Below are 20,083 nucleotides of genomic sequence, written 5' to 3'. Positions count from 1 at the left end.
ATGGCACATAAAAACAGAAGTTATTTAATGACATAACATTTCAATTATTATTTAAATTAAGGTAACAATAAGAAAACATTATAAAATGTTCAAATACACTACAAAAATTTAATACAGCAGTATTAATGAACAAATAACTAAAACACAGCTCTCAGATCAAGTATTAACATCTAGCCATCCTCTTATGAGGAGCTAAACAAACTATTGTTAACTCACTTTTATATAGTTTCCTACTTTTCTTTACATTTTATTACTCACTATTTAAGTCTGAAATTGTTCAGGAATAAAAAAAATTTTTTTTCTCTAAATTAATTTCACTGTCTTATATTCCAGACACTTATATCTACGTGAATCATGTGCTATAACTCAATCTGAACTTTGTGAAATCCTTAAAATGTCACAAAGCATTAAAAAAAAATAAATAAAAAGAGCTAATTAAGGGAAGCTTTATAAAATAGATTTTATTATTTATAAGTTATAAATAATAAATTAAAAATTAGTGATAAAAAGATTAAAAACTAGTGATAAAAAGAGTCAATTTTGTTAGCTTTCTGTACCTGCTAAGCAAGACAGAACATCAATTTTCCCATAGATGAAGATTTTCCTGATGAAGAGCTACAGAACACAGCAAGATTCTTATCATTTAACACATATACAAGTAAGATAATATAATTATACCTGAGCAAAAAGGTAAGACATGACAAAGTCATCAAGAAGAGGAGCTTCAGCACCTCGAGACACTCCATGCCGATAGGTTCTGTTGCTGCCATTACAATACCAGTAAGGAAAGTAAAATCTACAAGACAAAACATTCAGTCAGCCTCCAAATAGTTCAAATATAAGCATACTATGTACATATAACCACTTCCAGCATACTGAAAGGTATTATCCCATAATCAGAAAACACAGCTAACAGTGTTAACTACAGGTAGGGACAAAAGAAAATCTGGGTAAGACCATGATAATAGTATAGACAGAAGATACAAGAAACGTAAGTGTAAAATCAATATGCTTTTTGCTTTTTTTTAAAGTTTATTTATGTATGTATGTACATATTTATTTAGAGGGAGACAGCGTGTGTGTGTTAGTGGGAGAGGAGCAAAGAGAGAGGGAGAGAGAATCCCAAGCAGGGTCCCACAAACTGTGAGATCACGACCTGAGCCAAAATCAAGAGTCGGACACTTAACCGACTGAGCCACCCAGGTGCCCGTGAGCTGCCTGCTTCTATGCACAGAATGCAAAAGCAAGAGGAAACAGAAAAATGTAGAAACGAAATATTAACAAAAAATTGTTTTAATATTCATCCAGTGATATCGGTAGAGGAATCTGAAAATGCTAACTGGTATGAAAACAATGGCTTCTTCTTTTAGGAAATGGAGGTTAATCACCACAGGATACCACTTCACACCTGTCAGAATGGCTAGTATCAAAAAGACAAGAAATAACAAGGGCTGGCGAAGATGTGGAGAAGAGAGACCCTCCGGGCACCGCTGGAAGCACTGTGAGTTGGTGCAGCCATGACGGCAAACAGTATGCAGGTTCTCAAAATACTAAAAATAAAAACACCATACAACCCAGTAATTCCACTACTGGGTATTTACCTAAAGAAAATGAAAACACTAATTTGAAATGGGACAGGCACCCCTATGCTTACTACAGCATAATTTACAAAACCCAAGATATGGAAGCAGCCCAAGTGTCCATCAACAGATGAACAGATGAAGTGTGGTATACATACATTATGGACTATCACTCATCAATAAAAAAGAATGCAATGTTGCCAATGACAACATAGGTAGACCTAAAAGGTGTTATGCTAAGTGAAAGAAGTCATACAGAAAAAGACTAATACCATATTTCACTTATATGTGCCAACTAAAAAGTGAAACAAATGAACTAAAATATAAAAAAGAAACAGACTATAGAGAAAAAAACTGGCAGTTGCTTTGGGGAGTGGAACACAGGTGAAATAGGCCAAGAGGATTAAGAGTTACAAACTTCCAGTGCCAAAATAAAGAAGTCATGGGGATGAAAAGTACAGCATATGGAATATAGTCACTAATACTATAATAACTATGGTTATTGTAACTAATACTATAATAACTATAATAACAGATGACAAGTAGGCTTGCCATGGTGAGCATTTCATAATGTACGGAATTATCAAATCACTATGTTGTATACCTGAAACTAACAGAGTATGTCAACAACACTTCAGTACAAATGAATGAATCAATGAAACAAGCTAAAAACTTGTCCTTCAAAGAAACAAAAAATATTCTCTATTGCTTCATTTACACCTTTACTGAGATATAATTCACATACCTTAAAGTTTACCCATTTAAAGCATACAATTCAAAATGTTTTTTAGTATGTTTGAAACATTGTACAAACATCCCACAATCTAATTTTAGAACATTTTCATCCCCCCTAAAAGAAATTCCATACCTACCAACAGCCATACCCAAATCATCCCAACTACTCTCCACCTCTAAGTTACCACTAGTCTATCTCTATAAATTTGCCTGTTTTGAACATTTTGTATAAATGGAATCATATAATATGTGGCCTTTTCTACCTCCTTTCATAAGCATAATATTTTCAAGGACTATCTACATTATAGCAAACATTAGTATTTCATTCCCTTTTTAATGCCCAGTTAATATTTGATCGTATGGATAAACCACATTTTGCTTCTTCATTCATCACACAATGGATATTTGGATTGTTTCCATCTTTTTGCTATTGTGGATAAGGCTGCTAGGAACAGTATGTACAAGGGTGAGTGTGTGTGTGTTTTCTACGTCCATCTTTTTGAGGAACAAACTGTTAAAGTGGCTGCACTAGTTTACATCTCCAACAGCAACATGTAAGTGTCCCAATAGTTCAGATCCTTGACAACACGTGGAGAGTTTCGCTAAGTTAGTCTTTGGTATTGCTGACTTGGCGTCCATTTTGTTTAACCAAGAGGCCTGCAGTGACCTTAAACTGACACTAGCCCCTTCATGCAAGTACACGCCCTACACAACAGCCCACTGAGTCACAAGCAAATGTGAGTTTCTGATAAAACTTCCCCAACACCCTTGTGATCAACAATCTCCCCTGTTTTCCAGCACCTAACCCTTAAAAGCCCCTTCAATAAGACTCCCATGTAGCTTACCAAAGACCAGCTCTTTTGGCTTGAACCGACCAAATTGGGCCTTAGGCAAGGAACCCCAAAGCACTCTACCCACAGACCCTAGGGAAGCCGTATGCCCTGGGTCCTATGTCCCTCTCTACACCCTGCCTTGATCTCTCCATGTGGCCCCTCAAGGCATGCTGGATACCTCCAGAACCTTTGAGTAATAAACTTTTCTATTTCAATTTCTCTTGTGCTCTGTTGTTGAAGCATGGCTCACCATCCAACACCCCGTGCCCTATTTCATAAGTAATAATTAGGCAAATTCATAACAACTTGTTATTGTCCACCTTTTATATCTTTGTCATCCTAACGGGTGAACTGGTGTCCTGCTGTGTTTCTGATTTACATTTCTCTAAAGACTAATGATGTTGAGCATCCCTTCATGTGCTTACTGGCTATTTGTATGTCTTATTTAGAAAAATGTCTATTCAAATCCTTTGTTCATATTTTCGCTGAGTTATCTGTCACTGTACTATTGAACCGTTAAGAATTCTTTATGTATTCCAGGGGTACCTGGGTGGCTCAGTTGGTAAAACATCTGACTCTTGATTTCTTTTCAGGATATGATCTCATAGTTCATGGGATAGAGCCACAAGTTGGGCTCCATTCTCTCAGTGGAGAATTCTTTATGCATTCCAGATGTAAGACCTTGATCAAATATATGAGTTACCAGCATTTTCTTCCATTCTGTGGGCTGTCTTTTCACATTCTTTTTTCTTTTAAAGCTTACTTATTTATTTTTGAGAGAGAAAGAGAGAGCATGCATGTGAACAGGAGAGGGACAGAGAGAGAGAGGGAGAGAGAGAATCCCAAGCAGGTTCCGCGGTGTCAGCACAGAGCCCAAAACAGGGCTTGATCTCATAAACCATGAGATCATGACCTGAGCCAGTCAAGAATCAGATGCTCAACTGACTGAACAAACCAGGCACCCTTGTCTTTTCATTCTTGACAGCAACCGTTGATGCACAAACATACATTTTGATGAATCCCAATTAACGTACTTTTCTTTTGTCACTTGGGCTTTTGGTGCCATACTGAAGAAACCAATGCGTACTCTAAGTACACAAAGATTTACTCCTATATTGTCTTCTAAGAGTTTTATAGTTTTAGCTCTTAGATTTAAGTCTTTGATTCATTTTAAGTTAATTTTTGGGGGGCACCTGGGTGCTTCAGTTGGTTGAGCGTCCGACTCTTGACTTCAGCTCAGATCATGATCTCACCATTCAAGAGATCAAGCCCTGTGCTGGATTCTGTGCTGACAGTGCGGAACCTGCTTGGGATTCTGTCTCCCTCTCTCTCTGCAAATAAATAAACAACCCCCCTCTCAAAATAAATAAACATTTTTTAAAAAGGCATTTTGGGGCACCTGGGTGGGTCAGTCAGTTAAGCATCTGACTTCAGCTCAGGTCATGATCTCACGGTTCACAGGTTCAAGCCCCGCATTGGGCTCTGTGCTGACAGCTTGGAGCCTGGAGCCTGCTTCTGATTCTGTGTGTGTCTCTCTTTCTATCTGCCCCTCCCCTGCTCATGCTCTCTCTGTCTCTCAAAAATAAATAAATAATAATTAATATTCAAAAATAAACATTAAAAAAATTGGTAAGGGAAAAAATTTGATAAGGGAAACAATTTTTAATTCTTGAGAAGAGATCAGCAAACTCTGGCCCATAGCCCCATTCTGGTCCACTGTGAGTTTTTATAAATAAAGTTTTACTGGAACACAGTCATGCCCATTCATTTACTTCTTATTCATGGTTGCTTTCACACTTTCATAACAGAGCTGAAGAGTGAAAACAGAGATAGTATAGCTTCAAAGCCTAAAATATTTACTAATGGCCTTCTCAGAAAAAGACTGTAGAGCTCTCCTCTACAAACATTCTCAAATCAAAAGATACACTTACTAATTGCAGAAAGTACAGTCATTACAGAAAGTAATAAAAAAAATACTCCCAATAAAATATTGGTATTTTGTCAATCTACGGAGCATGCTAACATGCTTCGTTTACATAATACAACTTTGGGGGCACCTGGATGGCTCAGTTTGTTGAGCATCTGACTTCAGCTCAAGTCGTGATCTTGCAGTTTTTGAGTTTGAGCCCTGCATCAGGCTTGCTGCTGTGAGCACAGAGCCCATTTCAGATCCTCTGTCTCCTCCTCTTTGTGCCTTGCCCCCACTCACGCTCTCTCAAAAATAAAAAAATTAAAAAAATAAATACGCAAAAATAAAATAAATGATACAAATTTGTAAAGTCTTAAAACCTGCATAAAAGTCTTACTTTGGATGGATTTAACCCTAGGATTTAACCCTGCATTTTTTGTTGCTATTAGTTGTTATCTTAAATGACCTCTTTTCTGTTTGTGGTGTACAGAAATAGTTGATTTCTTTTAATGTTTGTTTATTTATTTATTGAGAGAGAGAACGCACACACGCACAAGTGGGGAAGAGGGGCAGAATGAGGCAGGGGAGTGAATCTTACGCAGGCTCCACGCCCAGTGTGGAGCGTGACATGGGACTCGATCCCATTAAAAATCAAGAGTCAGGAAAAAAAGAAAAAAACAATCAAGAGTGAGACATTTAACCAACTGAGCCACCCAACTAAGCCACCCAGGTGCTCCAGAAATAGTTGACTTTTAACGTACTGATCATATAGATCTAGCATTCTGCTGAACATTTATTATTGATGCCTATAAATTTGTTTACATTTTCTATGTTAACAATCATAGCATCTCCAAATAATGACTCTTTGCTTCTTTGTTCTCAATTATTAAATATTTTGTGTATTTTTTTGTCTTAACTGTATTTGTTGAGAACTCCACTAAAATCCTAAATAGAACCAGTGGTGGTGGCTATTTTTGTTTTTTATCTTGTTTGTGATTTTAGAGACTGCTTCTGACCTCTTACCATTTGAGAATATTACTTGCTTCTTGCCTTTGGTAAATATCCTTTACCCTTTACCATGGTAAGGATATCTCTCTTGAATTTTAGTTTTTTAAGGCTTCCTTTTCTTTCCTTTTAAAAATCATGAATGAGTCCATGTGCATTTTTACTATGTAACACTGACTCTGCATGGAATGAATCTATTTCATAAGAGCCACAGATCAAACGTATTTGTTTTATCATTTTGAATGGAAAATTATTAAATAAATTAACTAATAATTTGCGGCTGCAAATAACACTGGCAAAATCATATGTCTACTTCAACTCTAAAAAAATTATATATTTTTTAAAGCTTATTTATTTATTTTTGAGAGACAGAGAGCACAAGTGGGGAGGGCAGACAGAGAGGGAGAGAGACACAGAATCCAAAGCAGGCTTCAAGCTCTGAGCTATCAGCACAGAGTCCGACGCGGGGCTCAAACTCCTAAATCGTGGAAGTTGGACGCTTAACTGAATGAGCCACCCAGGTGCTCCACAAAAAAAAATTATTAAAAAGAGATGGGAGATTACATTTTGTTGCACAAAATATTGAATTTCCTAGGAAACCAACAATATTCCAAATTTTATTTGGATTTTATTCAGGATTTTATTAGTAAAGGCCATTCACATCCTTTTTAAAATTTAATTATAATACTAAATGGTAAAGTAGCAACCCACCAGAAAAGCTCAGAGATTCTAGTGAAAAAACATTTATAAACACTTCCTCTAGTAGAGAAAAAGTCTTAAATGAAGCTCTGGTCCCTGTTATTAAGTACTCTGCAATTTAAAGATATGTCTGGGGGCGTCTCGGTTGCTCTGTCAGTTGAGCGTCTGACTCGAGATCAGCTCAGGTTGTGATCTCTCAGTCCTGAGATCCAGCCCCAGGCTGGGCTCCATGCCAAGCGTGCAGCCTGCTTGGGATTCTCTCTCTCCCCTCTCTGCCCCTTCCCCCACTCATAATAAATAAACTCAGAAAAAATGTACATATATGTTTGATAATTTCTCTCACTTTGCCCTTTAACCACTAAATGAGTCACTTTACTGTAGAAAGTACCTTATTCTGTAGAGTACGTTGTGCCTGGTTGATTCATCTACATGGAAGACATGGTTGGGCGGATACCAGGTCCTTTCGGTTTCACTCATTAAAGCAAACATACTATGATACACGGGTGTGATTCCTAGGAAAGAGGTAAGAAAAGAAATGATTACAAAGCGCAGCAAGTACATTTATGGAACATCTGTAATTTGTAACAGGATTGAAATAACAACTCTTACTCGGCACAAGTGCAGTAGCAATTGACATCTTTTGGTTCAGCATGACTTACAACTCAATTCTTAATTTAATCTTTTTCCCTGCATTTTAAAATATGATTGCTGGAACTCTTTCAAGCAGATTTTTAAAAACATTTTATCTAATTTTTTTTAGGTATCTTGCACAGAAAGGTTAATTCAAATCTGTGTGTGTTTTAATTGATAATGAGAGTATCAACTAAACTATTTGGAGATCATTGAATACTTTTAAGAGAACAGCACAACAGTTTTTTTTTTTAATGTTAAATTTTACACAGTGCACCAGTAACTATATTTTCTGCACTTTTTACACTTACAAGGAAAATATTTTAATGTCATCTTAAACTGCAGGGGTATATGATTTTTTTTCAAAGATATTTTCAAAGGTACATTAACAAAGGTTTGAAGACTACTGAACTTTTTAAAAAGCATATGAAACAAAAAGCCACACAATTAAATAATGCACATTATCTCCCAGCACACATAGAACATTCACACATAGACACACACATACACATTCCAATCTTTTGGGGTCTAAGAACAAGTCTCCCAAAGTGCCAGAGAATAATCAACATGTTCTCTAACCACATTTCAGCTAAATCAGAAATGAATACTTAAAAAAATTTTTTTTAATTTTTTAAAATTCAAGTTAGTTAACATACTTAATCCTATATATTTGAAAACATAAGCCTCACAAAAACAAATGTTATTTTTATTCTAGTAATGTTTCGATCTTTTCCACTGTAGACAAAAATGACACCAACTCAACACACTGACAATAAAGATATAAAATATTCATTTGAATTATCAACACAACTGTTTACTCATAGATATATAATAATTTCAGTAAGTTACATATAAAAACAGTATTGAGTAACAACTTTTAAACTGTACCCTTGTATTCATTCTTATATTTACACATACTTCTCAATATCTCAGAGATTATAGGAGAAATTATAACAGAAATTAAATAGTATTTATAATGAACAATTAATAACATGTATTAAAAATTATGGAATATAGCTAAAGTGATACTTAAGAGGAAAAATGATAGCTTTAACCTGATTATATCAGAAGATAACAAAGAATGATCTAAGTTATCTAACTCAACACATTAAAAAACAACAGAATAATCTAGAAGACAGTTGAAAATGTGATAGAGCAGAAGTTAACAGAAGAAAGATTCAATAAAGAGAATCAAGAAAATAAAAGCTGATTATTTGCAATAACTAACAAAATAAACAAGCCTTTGTCAAATCTGATCAAGAAAAAAAACCACAGATAAACACTAATGATTTTTCAAAAGTATAACTGGCACACCTGGGTGGCTCAGTCAGTTAAGTGTTCGACTTCGGCTCAGATCATGATCTCACAGTTCATGAGTGTGAGCCCCATATAGGGCTCTGTGCTGAAAGCTCGCAGCCTGGAACCTGCTTCAGATTTTGTGTGTGTCTCTCTCTCTGCCCCTCCCCAACTCATGCTCATTCTCTCTCTCTCTCTCTCTCTCTCTCCCAAAAATAAACATTAAAAAATTAATAAAAACGTTTTTAAAAGTATAATTATAGGTTATGGAGACAATAAGAGAATAAACAATGACAATAAATTTGAAAATGTAGACAGACAATTTTAAAGCCATATGTAATTTTAAAAAACGGATTCAAAAATAAAAAACTTCAGGGGTGCCTGGGTGGCTCAGTTGGTTGAGCGTCCAACTTCGACTCAGGTCATGATCTCACAGCTCATGAGTTCAAGCTCTGTGCTAACAGCTCAGAGCCTGGAACCTGCTTCAGATTCTGTGTCTCCCTCTCTCTCTGTCCCTCCTCTGTTCATGCTTTGTCTCTCTCTCTCTCTCTCTCAAAAAAAATAAACGTTAAAAAAAATTTTTTTTAAGAATTAAAAACTTCAAAGGAACTATAACCATTAAAGAAACTATCTACTTACAAAAATACAGGAGAAGAAAGGAAAAGGAGGAAAGAGAAGAAATAAGAAGAAAGGAAAAACCACCATGAAGCCCAGATAAAATTTATATACTAGTTCAACCAAACATGAAAGACAATTCCAACCTTCAGTATACTATTACAGAGAACAGAAAAAGAGAGAACAGGGAAATTAACATACTTTGTGAGTTTACTTGGACCATGATACCAAAACCAGGCAGATATCATAATCAAATAGACTCACCAAAATAGGTACAAAAATCCTAAGTATTTTAAATTTTAGCAAACCAAATCCTGCAATGATTCTTAAAAAATAAAAAAAACTAAGATAAAGTTCATTTATCCTATAATAGCAGAGATGGCTAAATTGGAAAAATGTAATTCTTCATAACAATGAATCAGAGAAAAATCTGAAAATAGCAAAATGATATATTTGAAAAGCTGTGTGGTGACTACAGTGATATATATTTTTCTATGTGAAGTATTACTTTAAATATTTTATAACAAAAAAATCAGAATTAAAAAAGCAAAATAAAAAAGTGAAAATGGCAAAAAAGTGGATATAAATTATTCACAATAGAGCAAATCCATGATTAATAATAATTAAAAATAATTAATAAACATGTGAGAGGATGGTAATACCTAGTGTTGAATAAAATGTGAGTTAAAATTATGTGATATCACTTTATATCCATTCAACTAGCAAAAACAGGAGGGATAACATCTAGGGCTGATAGGATGGCAGGGGACCATGTTACATAATTGCTAGAAATGTCATTTGGAATAGATTCTAAGTTGGCACAAAAAGAGACACTCTGATCGATGGAAAAGAATAGAACAGAAACCGCAGTCATTTTTAACTCTTTCCCTACACACCCAATCAAAGTTATTTTTATTTTTATTTACCAAAAGCACCTAAATGTGCTTCTTCTTTTCCAAACCATTATCTAAGTGTGATTCAGTTCCATATCATTCTAGAGCAAGGACAGTCAACATTCCACTAATATTAACAGAGACTCTATTACATAATAAGCACAAAATGGGTACAGGAAATACAAAAAGGAAAAATAGTGCCTAACTTTAAGGATCTCACATTATAAGAGATGAACTCAGAGATGCCATTGGAGAACTATAATTCAAAAGGGTCAGTGCCATGATAGTAAAGACCACAAAAAAAAAAAAACAAATAAGTACAGGGGAGAAATGAAAAATATTCTTTGCTTGGCCAAATTTTATCAAGGCCCCTCTGAACCCTCCCGAACATGGCCCACACATGTTTTTCCTCGTAGAATCAAGTTTTAGCAAGAATCCTGCTAAGTCCATTTAGCAAACCACCTTAGATATCTAATCAAACTCCTCACCCCTATTATCCTGCAGGTGATATCTGATCACATTGACCTGCCTTTAGCAAGAATCATATTAGGCTGGTTCATTCAGAATCCCCCCAGACTTAATGTCTACTCTTAGTAATTTTCCATTCACCAATGCCCTGTCAAACTGGTCCCTTGGCCACAAAACCCCACTTGTTCAGGCTGTATTCAGAGTCAAGCTCACTTCTATAATGGAGTATCTCCCCTATTACAGTAGTTTATCAAGTAAAATCCATTTTCATCACTTTAACTTCTATTCAGCTCTGATTTTAACAGAGGTAGGTCAGATGAAGTAAAGACTTCAGTGAAAGCTTCTGAAGAGGTAATGCCTAAGCTGAAGACAGCACATGAGGATCTGGCCATTCTATGTAATGGCAAGCCGAGCACATAAAATATCGCATAGGCATGGACGATCGGCAGCAAATGCTCCTGAAGCTAAATTAGCTATGCAGAAAAGAGAGGTGCCATACAGCAGAGAGCTGCAGACAGGATGAGCAGATCACCTGGCTGGACCAAGACAGGTCTGCTCTGTCTACTGTCCCAGAATAATTATTAATAGCCTGTCTTTACACCTCAAAAGTGTTCCAGTTTAAACAGTGATAATCTATAAAACATTAGCTTAAAATCTGATATGGGTCAAGTCTGAGTTCAGGTATTTATTAGCTAGGTAAACTTGTGGTAGTTAATCTCTCTAAGCTTATGCTTCATCTTCTAAAGGATAAGGACAGAAATCTGAGTTCAGAGGATAGCTGGAAGGAAAAAATGTGATAATATGGATAAAGTGCTTAGCAAAGTATATGGCACATAACATAGGTTCTACTGTAAAGATCCCAAGGGTATATCCTATCTGGGCTTCGTCAACTGTATAAATAAACAGGTTTTTGTTTCCCCTAACTGAATAAGCTAGAATGAGGCAGATTAGTATTTTTCAAAATTTAACGTTCATAATAACAACCTGGGGATTGTCTTTTGGCTTCCACGGTTTTTGTTGAAAAGCTTGAAAAGCATGATTTTTTTTTTTTAATTTTTTTTTTCAATGTTTATTTATTTTTGGGACAGAGAGAGACAGAGCATGAATGGGGGAGGGGCAGAGAGAGAGGGAGACACAGAATCGGAAACAGGCTCCAGGCTCTGAGCCATCAGCCCAGAGCCCGACGCGGGGCTCAAACTCACGGACCGCGAGATCGTGACCTGGCTGAAGTCGGACGCTTAACTGACTGCGCCACCCAGGCGCCCCGAAAAGCATGATTTTTGTTGAAAAAGAAAAGATTCTTATTCACGGATTCTGGCAAGGGGCCTGAGAGAGATACTGCATTTCTAAACAAGCTCCCTGGTATTACTGATACTGTTAATTCATGGACCAACAGAGGGATTTAACAGGATACTACATACAACAGAAGATAGGATTATTCAACAGAAGGCAAGTCAATAAAAAAAAAAAAAAAAAAAAAAAAACCATAAATTGAAGCACAAAAAATAACAGAATGGGAAGAACTGAACAGAGTGTATAAAAGGCATGTAAGCCATGTCAAATGGACCAAACTTACATGAAATTGAAGAAAGTGCAGCCAAGAATTTTCCAAAGCTAAACACACACTGCCCTACAAATTCAGCAAGCTTAGAGAGTTTGAGGGAAAAATAAAGACAAAGAAAACACACAGAAAAGACATTTCAGATAATTAAGAGCGGAAGGTATCTGTCACCAGCAGACCTGCAACACAAGATATACTGAAAGGAGTTCTCTAGGCTGAAAGGAAGAGATGGCAGATGGAAGCATGGAACTACAGACAAGAATGGGGAACAAGGGAAAGGATAAATATAAAAGAATAATGATTGTTTAAAGCAACAATAATATAAGTGTCCTGTGATGTCTACAGAAGTAAAACACATGATAAATATGATAACAACACCAAAAATAAATAGAAGTAAACGGAGTTGGAATCAGATTTCTGGTTGCTACATTACAAATTTGAAATGGCCAACATTTCAATGTTCAACCAAAATTTGTAAAGCAGGCATAAAAACAGGAAAGTATTCGCATTCACCGGAAAAATTAAAAATTCCTTTGTTTTTGTCACTTGTTTTGGGTGGCAGTTGTTTATTGACTTTTCTAAACTATAAAGTCTATATTCTTTGTCATTTATAGTCCTGAAATCTCAGTTTTTTTAATTAGTGGGATTCTCTCTCTCCTTCTCCCTCTGCTACTCTCCCCTACTCGTGTTCTCTTTCTAAAAATAAAATAAAATCTTTAAAAAATAAAATAAATAAATAAATCTAAAGACATTTTAATTTGAAATGGGAAAGATGGAAAAACATAGCCCACGCAAACAGTGAGCAAAAGAAAGCTGGTGGGGCACCTGGGGGGCTCAGTCTGTTAAGCGTCTGACTTGGGCTCAGATCACGATCTCACAGTCTGTGAGTTCAAGCCCCGTGTCGGACTCTGTGCTGACAGCTTAGAGCCTGGAGCCTGCTTTGAATTCTGTGTCTCCCCCTCTCTCAGCCCCTCCCCTGCTCACTCTCTCTCTCTCTCTCTCTCAAAAATAAACATTAAAAAAAAAATTTTTAATAAAAAAAAAAGCTGGGATGGCTATACTAATATCAGACAAAACAGATTTTAAGTCAAAAGTTTACAAAAGACAAAGAACATTATGAAAATTTAAATCCTTAAGAAAATGTAAATATAAACATATACATATGTAAGAAATTAGCCCCAAAACATGTAACATGTAAACCAAAAAATAAAAACTGAAAGGAGAAATAGACAATTCAGCAATAATACCTGAAAAGTTCAATACACCGTTCTCAATAAGACAGAAAAACGAGTGGTGCCTGGGTGGTTCAGTGGGTTAACCATCTGCCTTCGGCTCAGGTCGTGACCTCTCAGTTCACGAGTTCGAGCTCCACTTCGGACTCTGTACTGACAGCGAAGTGCCTGCCTGGAATTCTCTCTCTCTCCCTTCTCTCTATGCCCCTACCCTGCTTGTGCTCTCTCTCAAAATAAATAAACTTAAAAAATTTTTTAAAAAAGACAGTAAAACGAGACTGAAGAACAATAAGAAAAAACAATAAGAAAAACTGAATTGTGCTTTATATAAATCAACTAATAGACATATACAGAATACAACCCCACAAAAGCAGAATATACATTTTTCACAAATGTAAATGGAATATTCACAAGAATAGGCCATAAGTTAGGTCACAAAAGAAATATGAATACACTTATAAGGACTGAAATCATCCAAAATATCTTCTCTGACAAAAATGGAATGAAACTAGAAACCATAACGAAAGAAAAACTGGAAAATTCACAAATGTGTGAAAATTAACACACAAACAATGGGTCAAAGAATAAATCACAAAGGAAATTCGAAAATACATAGAGAAAAATAAAAGCAAAAAAACCAACATATCAAAATACTGGATTCAGCAAAACCAGATAGAGGGAAATTATACTGTAAACATCTATATTAAAAAAGTATAAAGATCTCAAATCAATAATCTCCCTAGATACCATTAGTAACTTTGAAAAAAGGAGACTAAACCCAAAGCCAATAGAAAAAAGAAAATAATAAACACTACAGGCAAAGAGAATAGAAAAGCAATTCAGGGGGAAAAAAAAAAAAGAATGAAACCAAACATTGTTTATTTGAAAAAAATAAAGAATACTGACAAGCCTTTAGCTAAACTAAACAAGAAAGAAAGAAAAAAGATTCAAATTACCAAAATCAGAAATGAAAGTGAGGACAACACTATCAACATTACAGAAATAAAAAGAATGTAAGAAAACATGATGAAAAAATATTTGCCAACAATTAGATGACCTAGATAAAATGGAAAAATCCCTAGAAACACACAATCTATCAAAACTCATTTAAGAAAAAAGCAGAGGGGCGCCTGGGTGGCGCAGTCGGTTGAGCGTCCGACTTCAGCCAGGTCACGATCTCGCGGTCCGTGAGTTCGAGCCCCGCGTCGGGCTCTGGGCTGATGGCTCAGAGCCTGGAGCCTGTTTCCGATTCTGTGTCTCCCTCTCTCTCTGCCCCTCCCCCGTTCATGCTCTGTCTCTCTCTGTCCCAAAAAATAAATAAACGTTGAAAAAAAAAATTAAAAAAAAAAAAAAAGAAAAAAGCAGAAACTATAAATAGACCTATACAAGATGAAGAGATTAAATCCATAATCAAAAACTTCCCAAGAAAAGCTCAGAACCAGATGGCTTCACTGGACAATTCCATCAAGCATTTAAAGAAAAATGACAATAACTCTTTCTCAAAATCTTCAAAAAAAAAAAAATAATAATGAAAAAGTAACAGTTCCTAAACAACTTAATTAGTCCAGCATTACCCTGATACCAAAGCCAAAGACACTACAAGAAAACTACAGACCAATATCCTTCATGAATATAGATGCAAATTTCCTCAACAAAATAGTAGCAAACCACATCCAGCAAAATATTAAAAGAATTATATACCATGTACAGGTGGGATTTATCCCAGGAATAAAAGGGTGGTTCCAGATATTAAAATAACCAATGTAATGAAAGAAAAAAAATGATCATCTCAATTTATACACAAAAAGTAACAAACTCTATACTCCTTAATGAGTTAAAAAAAAAAACTTAAATAAGAATTGAAGGGTATTTCCTGAACCTAATAAATAGCACTTATGAAACACCCACAAACAATATCATAATCACCAGTGAAAGACTAAAAATCTACCCTTAAAATCACAAACAAGACAAGGATGCCTACCTTCACCACTTCTATACAACACTGCAATGAGAGTTCTAGCTAGAGCAATTAGGCAAGAAAATAAGAGGCACCCAAATTGGGCAGGAAGAATCAAAATTGTCTTTATTGGCCCATGATATGATCTTATATACAGAAAATAGTTAACAACCCCCCCCCAAAATGTCAGAGCCTATAAATGAATTCAACAAAGTTAAAGGACATAAGATCAACAGGTAAAAATCAGCTCTATTTCTATACATGAACAATGAACAATCCAAAAAAGTATAATAAAAACAATTCCATTTACAACAGCATCCAAGTGAATAAAATACCTATAAATAAATTTAAGAGGTAAGACTTATACATTGAGCACTACAAAACACTGCAGAAAAAAATTAAAGAAGACCCAAACAGACAAAAAGATATTTCATGTTCATGGATTGGAAGACTTACTTCAATGAGATAGTAGTAGTCCCCAAACTGACCTATATATTCAATGTAATCCCTATAGAAATCTCAGCTGTCTTTATTGCAGATTGACAAGCTAATCATAAAATTAATATAAAAATTAAAGGGACTAGGAAAGATCAAAACAATTTTGAAAAAGAACAAGAAAGTTAGAAAACTCACACTGATTACAAAACTTACTACAAAACTATAGTGATACAGAGAGTATGGTACTGGCATTAAGACATATAGACCAATGAAACAGAATTGAAAATCCAGAAACAAACCCACTCATCTATGGCCAAATGATACTTTGACAACGGTTCTAAGACTACTGAGTATGGGAACTCACAGCCTCTTCATCAAATGATGCTGGGATTTGCATGTAGATATCCATTTGATACTGGCTTCTTACACTTCACTCAATACTTATAAAGTTTATCCATATTATATCATATATTTGATACTATTTAGCTGAATATCATTCATCCATAAAAGAATAATGTACTGATACATGGTACAACATGTATGAACCTTATAAACACTATATAAAGTGGGGGAAGTCAGGACCAGGTGTATATTCACATGCAAAAGAATGACAGTGGATCCCTACCCTCAACCATCAGCAAAAATGAACTCAAAGGGGCGCAAACCTAAAACTATGAAACTCCTAGAAGAAACTGCAGGGGAAACTCCTCATGAACTTGATTTGGTAATGAATTCTTAGATATGACATAAAAACACAAGCAACAACAACAAAAATAAACAAATGAGGCTTCATTAAAATTAAAGATCTTTGCTTCAAAGAACACTATCCAGATCCAGACAGTGAAAAGACAAAACATAAAACGGGAGAAAAGATTTCCAAATCATATAGTATCTGATAAGGGAGCTAGAAAATATAACTATTAACAACTCAGTAACAAACAAACATTTTAAAAGTGGACAAAGGGTATGAATAGACATTTCTCCAAAGAAGATACACAATTGCCAGTAAGCAAGGCAAAGATACCCAAAAGAACTGCTAATCAGAAAAAATATATATATCAAAACTACAATAAGATACCACTTTACACCCAATAGAATGGATAGAATTTTTAAAAGGTCATGTAACAACAAGTGTTATTAGGGATGTGGAGTAATCAGAACCCTCACACACTACTGGTGTGAATGTAAAATGGTGCAGCCACTTTGGAAAACAGTCTGGTAGTCCCTCAAAAAGTGAACCATAGAGTTACGATGTGACCCACAATTCCACTCCTAGGTATATATGCAGAAATGAAATCATCTGTCCACACTGTACACAAATGTTCATAGAAACATTATTCATGACAGACAAAAGGCTGAAACAGCCAAAATGTCCATCAAATGATCAACGGTTAAACAATACGTGGTATTATCCACACAACAGCATACTATTCAGCCATGAAAGACTTAACTACTGACAGATGTTACAATATGGGTGAACTGAGAAACTTAACAGAAGGCCATGGGGGATGGGAAGGAAAAAAAAAAAAAGGTTAGAGAGGGAGGGAGCCAAAACATAAGAGACTCTTAAAAACTGAGAACAAACTGAGGGTTGATGGGGGGTGGGAGGGAGGGGAGGGTGGGTGATGGGTATTGAGGAGGGCACCTGTTGGGATGAGCACTGGGTGTTGTATGGAAACCAATCTGACAATAAATTTCATATAAATAAATAAATAAATAAATAAATAAATAAATAAATAACATGCAAAAAAAATATGGATGAACTTCATGAAAATTGTATGAGTTTAATGGTCTGGAGTTTCTCTTCAGATCACATAAATCTTTCACCTTTTACTAAAGATTTCCTTGGGGTGGGAATTATGAGTATAAGAAGCCAGTAATAAAAGGCCACATATTACATGACTCCATCTGTATGAAATATCTAGATAGACAAATTTATTGAGACAGAACATAGATTAGGGGATGCCTAAGACTAAAGAAGGAAGAGGGGGTGAGAGAGTGATAGCCAATAAGCACAGAGCTTCTTTTGGGGTGAAAAAATGTTCTAAAATCAACTGGGGATACTAAAAATTATTTTACCATACACTTTTTAAAAGTATGAAATGTATGATATGTGAATTATTTATCTATAAAGATTTTTCAAGAAAACCACAATGAGATACCACTTCACACCCACTAGTATGTCTATTATCAAAAAGAAAGGTAATAACAAATGTTAATCAAGATGTAGAGAAACTGGGACCTTCATACTCTGCTATCGGAAATGTAAAATGATGCAGATGCCTTGAAAACATGAGGGCGGTTCCTCAAAAGATTGAACACAAAGTTATGATATGACTCAGGAATTCAACTCCTTGTCACAAAAAACACACATGGCCTGCATGATTCCACTTATATGAAATGTCCCAAGTGTACAAATTCTTAGGAGTAGATTTGTGGTTGGGGGGAGTTGGGGAAGACATGGAAAATGACTGTTGATGGGTAAGAGGTTTCTTTCTGGGGGTGGTGAAAATTGACATGATTGTAGAGCTCTGTGAATACACTAAAAATATTGAATTATTTAACAAAAGAAGGAAGGAGAAGGAAAAGGAGGAGGAGAAGACGAAGATAAAGAAGCTCTCAGAAGCAGCTAGGTAAACCACCCATTACCGAACAGTGCCAGAAAAAGGCCATCACTAAAGAATACAATAAAATCCAGCAGGCAACAATGTAAATTACAAACTTACATTACAATATCCACCCTCCAATAAAAAATTGTAGGCATTCAAAACAGCAGGAAAATATGACCCGTAACTAGAAGAAACATCAATCAGTAGGACAGCAAGAAATGACAGACATGGTAGAATTACCAACCAAGAAAGTTAAATCAGGTACCATAATATATTCCACTTAATAAAAAAATGAGGAAAAAAAATGAACATGATGAGCTAATGGAAATTATTGAAAAGCATTCCAAATAAAACTTCTAGAGTAAAAACTGCAGAAGGTAAGTAGATGAGAAGATACGGCAATTGAAACTTACCATTTTGCCCTTGGTACCCCCCAAATTCACATCCTTTTCACATTAAAAATATATTCACTCCATTCCAACAGCCCCCAAAAGTCCTAATTCATTCCAGCATCAACTCAAAAGTCTAAAGTTCTAAGTCTCACCTGAATATCAACTAAATCTTATGTGAGTGAGACTCAAGGTACCATTCAACCTGAGGTAAACTGCACTCTGGCTGTGAATCAGTGAAATCGAACAAGTTAAATGCTTCCACATTACAAGCATAAAACAGACATTTCTGCTCCAGAAGGGAGACAGAGAAAATAAGAAAAGAGTGATAGATCCCCAACAAGTCTAAAACCCAACAGGGCAAGTTCCATTAGACCTTAAGGCTCTATAATAATCCTCTTTGACATGATAAGCTGTTGTCAAGGACCCCTAGGACAGAGGGCTTGCCTACAGGACCCACCCGGGCAATTCCTGTCCCAGCAGCTTTACCCGGCAGAGGCTGGGCCCCGAGGCTCCAGGCAGCCCCATCCTTGGAAATCCAGGCGGAGGCAGCCATGTCCCCTGAGCCTGTACACTCTCCCCTGCTGGAAACAATACCCTCCATCAAAGTTTGCTGCCTGCACCCTCTGGAAGGCAGGGGCTGCACCTGGGGCCGGCAGTGCTCCAAGAAGAGCCCTCAGAGTGAGGCAGCACCAGGCAGCAAGCAGGTCTCCAAGCTCTGGCAGCTTTTGCTTTGAAAGCACTCTGCTCCCCAGGGCGGGCCCTGGCATTAGGAGCTGTGACGGGAGAGGCCTCTCCCATCAAAGCTCCTAGCGAATGTAGAAACAGCTGAGCTACACAAATCTTAAATGGTCCACTGGCCACATCCTTAGTGCTCTCTTCTAACCACTTTCTCACTTTTTGCAACATGGAAAGACTGAGAATTTTACAAATCTTTTCAGTTCGCCTTCCTTTTTGCTGAATGGTTCCATCTTTCTGTTCGCATTTTACTAAAGCAGTCAGGAGGAGTCAACCCACACCTTCGAGAGTTTGCTTAGGTAAATACATCTGATTTCTTTGCTCACAAATTCTATTTTCACCAAAACACTAAAACACAATTCAGGCAAGTTATTTTCCACTATGAAAAAAAGGAAACTTCATTTAAAATGGAATAGGAAAAAATAAAATAAAATAATAGAATAATAAAATGTAATAAAATGTAATAAAATGTAATAAAATGTAATAAAATGTAATA

The 20,083-nt window shown here is 35.9% G+C and overlaps 1 protein-coding gene across 6 annotated transcripts in view; it reads right to left on the bottom strand.

The window, feature by feature from the left end:
* Nucleotides 1–20,083, bottom strand: part of JAK2 (Janus kinase 2) — a 117,073-nt gene that overhangs the window by 55,627 nt on the left and 41,363 nt on the right. For 4 of the 6 annotated variants that reach the window (XM_040449482.1, XM_040449485.1, XM_040449486.1 and 1 more), the window contains exons 3-4: nucleotides 7,150–7,273; nucleotides 679–796 (exon numbers count right to left, since the gene is read on the bottom strand). In XM_040449482.1, coding sequence (XP_040305416.1) covers nucleotides 679–796; nucleotides 7,150–7,273 — 242 coding nt within the window. Of the gene's footprint in view, nucleotides 1–678; nucleotides 797–7,149; nucleotides 7,274–20,083 lie in introns of those variants that run through there. The other 2 variants (XM_040449484.1, XM_040449487.1) reach the window with 2 other exon arrangements.

This window comes from Herpailurus yagouaroundi, unplaced genomic scaffold (genome assembly GCF_014898765.1).
Source record: "Herpailurus yagouaroundi ecotype Mexico unplaced genomic scaffold, PumYag 199, whole genome shotgun sequence".
Taxonomy (NCBI): Eukaryota; Metazoa; Chordata; class Mammalia; order Carnivora; family Felidae; genus Herpailurus; species Herpailurus yagouaroundi.
This window is presented reverse-complemented; position numbering and strand designations above follow the sequence as displayed.